We start from the raw sequence: 10,432 nt of genomic DNA on the forward strand, positions 1-10,432 counted from the left end.
TTCTTGATGTCCAGCCCCCGTGAGCTCCCACCCCCTGCCTCGCCAGCTTGTTTGCCACCCTGTGTCTCCCAGTTGCTCTCTCCCGGGAGGGAGCAAGAGTCCTCAAAGTTACATCATGTGCAGAGGGGCGAGGCTGAGGTGGAGGGGGGCGGGCCTCGAGGAGGGGCCCTGAGCAGACCCAGTTCTCCAATGGGAGGGATGGGGTTAGGGACCCACAGGCTGTCGCGGACCTAGCCTTAGTGGCGGGGCGGAAAGAGGGTCGTGACAGCCTGGCGGGGTTCCGCCTCCTGCGGCCGCCCGCCCGCCTCCTTTTTAAGCACCTCCCGCCCTACCCTGGGCTCCTGCTCGCTTCGCCGCGCTCCCTCCTACCCCACTTTCCATATCTCTCGGCTCCGTTCGGTTTTGTGGCCACCCTGCAGCCCCCGCCCAGGTGCCATGGCCGCTGTATACCGCCCCGGCCTGCGGTGAGTGACCCCCAGCCTGGGGCCGACCCGCACGTTCCGCCGCGCCCGCCCCCTGGAGCCGCCTGTTTTGGCCGCTTGATCCGCGCGCCTCCCCATGCGGTAGCATCGCGGAGAAGGCAGGGCACTCCAAGCCCCACTGGTCGTGCGTCTCTAGAGATCGCGGGCTGCCACGCCACGCTCAGCCTCTTTGCTTCCGTCCCCTCCTCCGCTCTCCCAGTCTTGTTAGTTGCTGACCGCGCTGCCTCTGTCTGCCACTCACAGAACTTCCTTCCCCCTCCTCGCTGTAGGGAGATCCCCACTGAGCCCGGTCTGTGTATTCTGCTTTCTTTCCCAGAGAGGTGCTGCTGTTAGACCCCTGATAGGAGTTCCCAGCCTGAACCTGGGGTTGCTGTGAGCAGCACTAGGGCCTGGGGGGAAGGGGGCGGGGGGGGGCGGTCAAGGGTTCTCAAGTCAAGTCCCTGGGAAACGGAGCTCAGCGCTCCCTAAAGAAGCAAGTAGGTAAACATCCAGTCTCTTCAGAGACTGGAACCTGGCAGGAAGCCCAGCTCAGCCAGAGGGACCTGGGGCCTAGGAAAGAGAAGCAAGGTGGGAGTGGGGGAGGGTCAGTTGCCTTCATTTTTTACATGGCTGGCTGGCTTCTCCTATCCAGGAGAGCCCCCAGGCCCTGTCCATCTGCTTATCCATCTTTCCACCAGTCCCCCTCACAGAGGCTTACCTCTGTAGCCTCCCCTTGTCTCTTCTTTTGTCCCAGTCAGCAGCTTATGTCAGTCTAGTCCTACTTATGCAGCCCCAGGGGTCTCTAGAGAACAGGAAAGGGAGAATGTTCACTGAGGGAACTTGAGGGAGGGAAAGTAGCTTCCTGAACCAGGCTCCAGTAGAAGAGAGATGCAAAATTAACATTGAAGGTGGAGAGGACTGTTCCCATTAGCAGCCCTCCTCCCTTGTCCCTGGCCAGGGCAACAATGGGCTTTCCATCCTGTTCTGACTGGTGCAAGCCACCTCAGCTCATATCCAAGCCAAGCAAAAGCTCCCACAACCAAGAATCAAACCGGCAGTTTGTCCAGTCCTTAGGCTCACACCTTCTGATTCTGAGTTTCCTGCCACCTGGTGTCCCACCCTATGATCAACCTCAAAGCTCTCTAGGCATCTGGCCTCTAGGAAGGAGCAAAGGGAGGGACAGATCACATGGTCCTGGGTCTATTGGGCAGTTTCTGGTAGGTGAGGCCCTGGCACAGCAGGAGGATAACTTCCCCCTCTTGGCCTTTGCTCTTCCTCGGTCATTCCACCCTCAGTCCAGTCTATTCAGAGCAAACTCTCTTCTCCCAGAAGTGGGAGAAGACAGATAACAAGGGACCCTACTCCCTTAAGAGTTGTATGAATGACATCCAGTAGTCAACCTTCCACATAGTTCAAAACTACCTATCTTAGAGAGATAAAACAAGCAAATGGTGGGAAATAAACCCTAAACAAAACATTTTATACAATCCTGTTGGTCTAGGTGGGCAGCAGCAGAGAGAGCATCTGGAATTCTAAAACCTCATCACCCCACCTGAGGCTAGAAAAGGGCGGTTTTATCCCAAAGAACTTGAACTTGCTTTGAGGCTTTCACAATCTTCCAGCTTACATGCGGGGGGTGGGGAGGAGTGTAAAAACAGCTGCCATATGTATAAAAAAATTATTCTAGAGAATGTAACAGTAACAAACAGGGCTAAGATCTTGCACACCAGACACAAGATGGCATCACCTGGATCCAGTTTCTAGGGCTTTGGGTCATAGGTGTCTGCTTATTTCAAATACTGGCCAGAGACAGTTAAATATGGGCCTTGGCTATGCATGTAATAATACATGCCTACACAGTTACTCCCATACAGCCAACCATGTGCTTTCATGCTAATTTATTTAGCCAGACCAGAGTCACCAACAGAAATGCCCTTAGTAAGTCTTATAAAGACCACAAAGTCATGAGGAGCCTGAATCCATCCCCTACTCCAACTCCACCCGCTCTTTGCAGGGCCTGTCCCCAGTCACACTATAGCCAAACTTTTGGTCTACTCACACACCCCCAAGAATAGGCTCATTACCTCCCCACCTCATCTTTCACAGGCTTAACTGGCACGTGCTGAGCCCCTGGGCCAGGTCATCACGCCGCAGCATCCAGACCCTGCGTGTGCTCAATGGAGATCTGGGACAGCTGCCTGCAGGGGTTCGAGACTTTGTGGAACGCAGTGCCCGCCTATGCCAACCAGAGAGCATCCACATCTGTGATGGGACCGAAGCTGAGAATACGGCCACACTCAATCTGCTCGAGCAACAGGGTCTTATCCGAAAGCTCCCCAAGTACAATAACTGGTAAGTTCCTGGGCCCAGCAACTCCTGAGATGAGGTAGCTGCTTGGACTGAGAGCAGCCATTTTAGGCTTGACCTTCCCAATACAGACAGCCACAATGAAAGCTTAACAGGAAATAAAACCAGGAACTGGGATTGGTCTGTATTTTCACATTAAATGAATCTGATATAAATAAGAAGAAGAAGAGAGAGTAGAGATCAGTTAATAGATGGATAGAATGAAGGGGAAAGGAGGGCCCAGAGAAGATTTGGTAAGACACTGTAAATAATAATATTATAAAATTGTTATTGTTATAAAATAAAATGAATAATTGAATGAAAACCAAGAAAAAATAGTGTTTGCAGTTTTTTTAAACTCATTAATTTAAGTAGATTTTTGCAAGGGCTGAGGCTTCAAAAGAACTCAGGTCATGAGAAAATATCCTTTAGATGAAACAAAAACCTGGAGGAATGGTCTGAGGTGCTAGTGGATAGGGAGAAATAGGCCAATACAGTGGCCTGGCATCAAAATTGGATTTTTAAAATTACTGCCTAACTTGGGAGGGACTGGAGAGCATTATCTAAGCGAACTAACTCAGACCCGTAAGGACAAATACTACATAGGACCTTTCTTGTAGAAATAGAAAACTAGTAAAATGGTATGAGGATCTGAGGTGGGAAGGGTAGAAGAAGGGAGGTGAGGTTGGGCAGGGGGCTAATCACAGGATTGCACAATTTGATGGGTAGAGGGAAGGGTGGATAAAGAAAATGGGAAAGATCCAGTGTGAAAAATAATGTATATGAACTTTGTAAATAAACCAGTATAAAATTAAAAAGTACAATATTTCAGTTGTCAGCAGTTAACAAGAATTTGGGAAGAATGTAAAAAATGTTATTATTTAAAAAAAAAAAAAAACAAAACAAAAACACAACTAAACTGGACTTGAAGAAGTAGGTCAATGGATGAGGGAACTTGCTGGCCACCATCTTCCTGACCTCCTCTCTCCCGCAGCTGGCTGGCCCGCACAGACCCCAAGGATGTGGCACGAGTAGAGAGCAAGACTGTCATTGTGACTCCTTCTCAACGGGACACAGTACCCCTCCCAACTGGCGGGGCCCGTGGGCAGCTGGGCAACTGGATGTCCCCCGCGGAATTCCAGCGAGCTGTGGATGAGAGGTTTCCAGGCTGCATGCAGGGTAACCAGTGGTAGGCCAGAGGCTGGGCACTCAAGGTATAGACAGGACTAGAACCCTTCATCCAGGCAATGTTCTTCTCCATAGGCCGAACCATGTACGTGCTTCCATTCAGCATGGGCCCCGTGGGCTCCCCGCTCTCTCGCATTGGGGTGCAGCTCACCGACTCAGCCTACGTGGTAGCAAGTATGCGTATTATGACTCGGCTGGGGACACCTGTGCTTCATGCCCTCGGAGATGGTGACTTCGTCAAGTGCCTGCACTCCGTGGGCCAGCCTCTCACTGGGCAAGGTGAGTACCTGCTGGTATCTAGTAGAGGACACAGAAGTTTTGTTGTATCCATAAGAAACCTCAAATTCTACCTGTTTGGAGACCCCAGTAAATCATGCTCTCTGAAAACCTCATTCCCGAGATCCAGGACAGTAGTCTGGGCTGGGGGTGTAACTGTCCTCAGAGCAATGTGCACAAGGTAGAGAAAACTGCCTGCGTCAAATAGGGCCCTGGGAGCTGTGGATAACGTGAGGTGGAAGCTTTAGCCTCCCCTTGGCATGCAGCATCACAGTTCCCAAGGATCTCCCCTGATACCTCTGGCCCCTGACACCCCTTTTCCCGGTGCCCCAGCCAGCAGCCCTATGACCCCATTGTCCCCAGGGGAGCCAGGGAGCCAGTGGCCGTGCAACCCAGAGAAAACCTTGATTGGCCACGTGCCTGACCAGCGGGAGATCGTCTCCTTCGGCAGCGGCTATGGTGGCAACTCCCTGCTGGGCAAGAAGTGCTTTGCCCTGCGCATCGCCTCTCGGCTGGCCCGGGATGAGGGCTGGCTGGCGGAGCACATGCTGGTGAGGGCCTGGTGAGGATCTGGGCAGCTGGGGTGTGGGGTTGGGGCAGGGCCTGGCTGGTCAGCCTCACCTTGCCTCCCCACTGCCAGGAGGTGCTACACTGGTGGGCAGGAACTCTGCCCAAATCTTTGGCCACAGGCTGCTGAGTATTGGGTTTCCCCCTTGCCGCCACTTCAGGCCCAGTGGCAAGGTGGTCCTCCTATTTAGTGAACCAGTATTGACCCTCCCTGGTAACCTCTAGCTGTCTTTCCCCATGCACACAATGCCTTGACCTTTGGTGATCAACTCTCTTCAACATGCAGATCTTGGGCATCACTAACCCTGCGGGAAAGAAGCGCTATGTGGCCGCTGCCTTCCCCAGTGCCTGTGGCAAGACCAACCTGGCCATGATGCAGCCTGCACTGCCTGGCTGGAAAGTGGAGTGTGTGGGTGACGACATTGCTTGGATGCGGTTTGACAGCGAAGGTGAGGGGCTCACGGGGTCTAAGTTCTGGCTCTTGCCATCAAATAGGAGACCCTCTCTGCTGCTCATGTCAAGCTTTTCCTGAACTTGACCCTGTCCCACACCTCAAGGTAGTCCAGACACCCTGTCGGCAAAGATTCCTCACAGATTCACTCAAGGCAATGAGGAGTTGAGCAGGACCTTCCTTGGCCTTGCTTCTCAACTTCCTTTCTTTTGCCTCTCCTGGCAGGTCGACTCCGTGCCATCAACCCTGAGAATGGCTTCTTTGGGGTGGCCCCTGGTACCTCTGCCACCACCAATCCCAACGCCATGGCCACAATCCAGAGTAACACTCTTTTCACCAATGTGGCTGAGACCAGTGATGGTGGAGTGTACTGGGAGGGCATTGACCAGCCTCTTCCACCTGGGGTTACAGTGACCTCCTGGCTGGGCAAATCCTGGAAACCTGGTATGTTGGGCAGGGGAGTTGTGACATAGCCCAAAGGGTTAACTAAGTACTTTAAGGATGTGAAAGGTTCCAGAAATTCTAGCCATCATACATAACCTCTGGAAAGCACAGAAAGTGGTCAATGTTTGTAGTTTTCCAACCCTATAGCTCTTGTCCCAGCTCCTTGGCTTAATGGTTTTGTGACCTGACTAAGGGCTTAACCTCCCTAAGCTTTCATTTCTCCATTAGTTAAATCGAAGTAATTATTGTAGTACCTATCTCATGTTTTTCAAAGGCCTGCTATTTTGGAAGTGGATGGCCAATCCTTCTTCCTAGTCTGTTTTAATTTGATTGCTCAGATTTAGAACATTATCTGACAGACAAGCATCTTACAGAAAAGAGCAGATTAAAGATATTTCCCGGTTGTAGGAAAAAAACCAATAGATTCCATTGTCCCCACCCTTGACAAGTGTGTTTTGAGCCACCCTTTGGCTCCCACTATCCTCTGTAGAGTAACAATTATCTAAAGGTCCAAATAGTTACCCTCCCCTTATACCCACTATCCTTTCAACCATAAATCTTTTTAGCCTTCCCTGAGTTAGTCTCTCAACCCTGTCATTATTCCAGAGGTCTTGCATCCTATCCCCATCCCTAGCCCTACACTCTGGTCCTTCAGCTTTTGGTGGCCTTCTGCAGTGACAGCCCACTCAGGAATGCAAGCGGGGAAGAGCATGGGAAGTTGGGGGGGATTTGTGTTTGCTGAAGCCTATATTCAAGTGTGCCAGGCTGACCTCACAGTTACCCTCCTCATCTAATCACCCTTCATTTTCTCTAAAACCATCATTAAGCCCCCTCAGCCTTCCCACTCGACAGAGAAATCCAGGAAACTTTAATCTCTTCCCCACAGGCTAGTTTCCCAACCCTTTCATCATCTCTAGAGTCAGGGATAGAACTAGGGCGCCTTGTGCTCAGCTTCAGCTTCCAGAACAATACCCTGTGAAGGGTCCTGAATCAGGGGCAGATGGAAACACAAGGGAGAAGCATCAGGGACAGCTCTTATTTGAGAAAGCAGGAGTTGGGGGTGGGTGAGAGGATAGGAGGGCGTTGGCCCTGTGGTTCCCCCAACTCCCAGGTCTACTCTGCAATCTCTGTGCAGCACTTTCAGGAGCCCCACATGGAGGTGTCGTATGCCCTCTCCAGGTCACTTGAATGTGACCCGAGTTCCTGCATAGCTGATGCTCCTGTGTGAGTTTGTCAACCTCTACCACTCAATCTGGATCTGAGCAGGGTCAGGGAAATCACTCAAATTCTGTTAAGCTTTAAAATCAATTCTTGTTTGCATTTTGATAGCTCGGGAGATTCAATTTTCCCATTTGCTAATGGAAAGTCAATTGTCTAAAATATTGGCTGGACAGTCTCAATTTTTGTGCTAGGTTTGGGTGTTTATTTAAATAATCATCCTCAAAATAAAGAAATAGTTTCTAGGGGGAAATTCTATCATAGTCCTTATGGAAGCCTATTATAGATTTCTAGATATCTAATCCCATTACCCTGAGTCCTAGTCAGTGCCAAGTAGCTATATGTTGGCAACATAAATGTTGGTTCATCCTTGATGAACCCTATCCCTGTCCTACTTAGCTCAGCTGGCAGCACCATGCTTCTCTTTTGGAAGAAGATATCTTGGCTCCACTCTCCCTGCTCCTTACCACATAAGTTTGCAGGGAGTTGCTGAAGCAAAAAAGATTGTGCAAGAGTCCATGCACGTGGATGTGTGTGTTAGGGGGTGAGTGATCCCTTGGAAGTGATGGTATTTGCACTTTCTATGCCAGGTGACAAGGAGCCGTGTGCACATCCCAATTCTCGATTTTGTGCCCCGGCTCGCCAGTGCCCCATCATGGACCCAGCTTGGGAGGCACCTGAGGGGGTCCCTATTGATGCCATCATCTTTGGAGGCCGAAGACCCAAAGGTAAACACTGTGTGGACTCCATGCCTTCTTTGTAATGCATCTGGCTCTAGATTCACCTCTCTGTTCTATTTCAAGCTCAGGCAGCCCCAGCCTGAATCTCCATCTGTCTCCAGAGTTTTCCCCTGACGGATTCAGTATCAAGGGAAGGAAGGAGTCAGAAAAAGGGAGAAATGGGGTTCTAGGGGTGAGAGTTAAGGAGTCAAGATCATCAGAAGGGATGAAGTGAAGGACCAAGGGAAAGTGCTGCCTGTGACTGTGTGCACTTGTGTTCTAGGGGTGCCCCTGGTATACGAGGCCTTCAACTGGCGCCACGGGGTGTTCGTGGGCAGTGCCATGCGCTCTGAGTCTACTGCTGCAGCTGAACACAAAGGTGAATGTCCCACTGCTCCCTGCCTGCCTTCTTGAGCCAAACCCTCTTCTGGCCTCTGCCTGTTGTCTTTAATGGTACCACTTCTTCCCAGTTTTGTCCTTTCTCCATTAATTCTTTTTCCTTATTCTGTCTTGAAGACCTTTTAGCACTTCAAACATCTCTTAACTTCCTCCAGCTAGGCACCCTTCCTTTCCCCAGTAAAGAGGAAGCCTCCTTATCATATTGCTTCCTCCTCCAGGGAAGATCATCATGCATGACCCATTCGCCATGCGGCCATTCTTCGGCTACAACTTTGGACGCTACCTAGAACACTGGCTAAGCATGGAGGGGCGCAAGGGGGCCCGGCTCCCCCGCATCTTCCATGTCAACTGGTTCCGGCGTGACGAGGCAGGCCGCTTCCTGTGGCCAGGTTTTGGGGAGAATGCTCGTGTGTTAGACTGGATCTGCCGACGGCTAGAGGGAGAGGACAGTGCCCGAGAGACACCCATTGGGCTGGTGCCGAAGGAAGGGGCCTTGAATCTCAGTGGCCTGGGAGCCATAGATACCACCCAGCTGTTCTCACTTCCCAAGGACTTCTGGGAACAGGAAGTTCTTGACATTCGGAGTTACCTGACTGAGCAGGTCAACCAGGATCTACCCAAGGAAGTAATGGCTGAGCTGGAGGCCCTGGAGGGACGAGTGCGCAAAATGTGAACTAGGTTCCAGGCTAACAAGAGTGCATAGTAACCCCCTATCTAGAAATAGAGGCACCAGCAGGCTTGCCGAAAATATGAGCAACTTTGATATAACTAACATCTCCTGGGCACCTCGAGACCAGACCACAGACATTCCCTCACTGTTCAATAAGAGATGTTCATTTATTTTGCGTAACATTTGTGGTGTTTTCATTACCTGCCTGTCTTCACAAACTTCCCTCAGATGTCAGTCCCACAATTATCTTCCAGCCCCTCCAAATTGTTACTCCTCAGTGCAGCCTGTCTCGGCCTGATGGTATCAAGAATTTGTCACACAGGCAGCTCTACAACTGGATCACAGAAATAAGAATTGCTAGGAAGAAGTACTATCTACTCCTGAGATCTTAAACAGGTGGGAGCCTCTAAAGCTGCTCAGTGTGGCCTCTAGGTCTGAAATCGCTGTTCTCCCTCTTACACATCGGACTCTTCCTAGTCTCAGTTAGATGCTTGTACAACCTCATTTTCCAGCAAAGCCCATTTTAATATCATGGTTCTCAATTTAGTTCTTGCCTTACTTGGGAGTCAAAACGTATTCCTCAAACTCTGATAGTAATGCAATAACCCCATAGCAAGGCTGCTAACACTTCTAAAGCACCTAATGTGTTCATAAGACAACCCTTTGTGGGAAGTGTCATTTTACAGTTGAAAAAACAAAAGACAGCGAAGTAATTTGCCCAAGGTCACACAGTAAGTAAATAGGAGTGTCAAAAATAAATAAGTGCATGGACATGGCGCTCATAGAAATATGAATATTAACAACTCTAAGTACTTAGAAATCATCTCTTCCATGTCCCTCAAACTTTTAACGCTCATATAGATCACCTAGGCACTTTGCCAAAAATGTGGATTCTCATTCAGCAAGTCTGGGAGGGCCTGGAGAGTCTGCTTTTCTTTCAAGATCCTAGGTGATGCTGATACTGCTGAGAAATAAGGACTTAGTCTAGCCTCCTCTGAAATCAACTCTGGAGGGAAACAAAAAAAAAGAGCAATAATTCCACATGAATCAGGGGCATCAGCCGAGCATAACTTGGAACCAACTCTTTAAACCTGGAGATAAACTGAGGTAGGTAATATGAGAATTTATACCCAGAAAAACAACAGCAAATACCAATACCTGAAATATAATCATGGAAAATTCCCTCAAAGGGAAGCAATAGAGGAGGGACTATCAAGTGTTCTTATAGAAAATAATTAATAACCAGGTAGCTGTTCCCTGGAGGCAAGGATTTTGAAGCTCTGCATCGCATACTTTGGGCAGATGGGCCCCATCCCTGAAGAAGGACATCATGCTTGGAAGGGTGGAGGGTCAGTGCAGGAGAGGAAGACCCAAGATGAGGTGGATTCCCATCAACAAATGAATGGATAGAGAAGCTATAGTACATTCACACATTGGAATACTACGCTGCATTGAAAAGCAAGGAACTCAAGAATTATACAAAATGGGTGACCATGGAGGACATTATGCTGAGTGAAATATCTCAGTCACAACAAGACAAATACGGCATAATGCCAATGTTCTAAAACAGGACTGACATGGGGGCTGGAGGGAAACTAAGAAAAGAGGGGATAACTAAGCTACACGGCATTGAAACAGACAAGGGAGAGAACTTTATAAAAGGAATATATAATTAGGTATTATTGGCATGACA

General features: G+C 49.7%; 1 protein-coding gene across 1 annotated transcript; it reads left to right on the forward strand.

Annotated features, from left to right (window-relative positions):
* Positions 1 to 307: 307 nt before the first annotated feature.
* On the forward strand, positions 308 to 8,913 carry PCK2 (phosphoenolpyruvate carboxykinase 2 (mitochondrial)). The gene is made up of 10 exons (XM_006883165.1): positions 308 to 464; positions 2,568 to 2,813; positions 3,802 to 3,986; positions 4,071 to 4,274; positions 4,635 to 4,822; positions 5,125 to 5,287; positions 5,515 to 5,733; positions 7,542 to 7,679; positions 7,954 to 8,049; positions 8,288 to 8,913. The coding sequence occupies exons 1-10, from the start codon at positions 436 to 438 to the stop codon at positions 8,740 to 8,742; spliced, it is 1,923 nt and encodes a 640-aa protein (XP_006883227.1). The 5' UTR covers positions 308 to 435; the 3' UTR covers positions 8,743 to 8,913.
* Positions 8,914 to 10,432: the final 1,519 nt, after the last annotated feature.

The sequence above is a fragment of the Elephantulus edwardii genome, unplaced genomic scaffold (genome assembly GCF_000299155.1).
Source record: "Elephantulus edwardii isolate Elephantulus edwardi_28Jun2011 unplaced genomic scaffold, EleEdw1.0 scaffold00026, whole genome shotgun sequence".
In the NCBI taxonomy this organism is placed as follows: Eukaryota; Metazoa; Chordata; class Mammalia; order Macroscelidea; family Macroscelididae; genus Elephantulus; species Elephantulus edwardii.

Bases quoted from the DNA above. Each gene is read 5' to 3' on its own strand.
- PCK2 (XM_006883165.1), top strand. From the start codon at position 436: ATGGCCGCTGTATACCGCCCCGGCCTGCG. The intron at 4,275-4,634 runs GTGAGTACCTGC...CATTGTCCCCAG, and splicing joins CCAGCCTCTCACTGGGCAAG to GGGAGCCAGGGAGCCAGTGG. The intron at 5,288-5,514 runs GTGAGGGGCTCA...CTCTCCTGGCAG, and splicing joins GATGCGGTTTGACAGCGAAG to GTCGACTCCGTGCCATCAAC.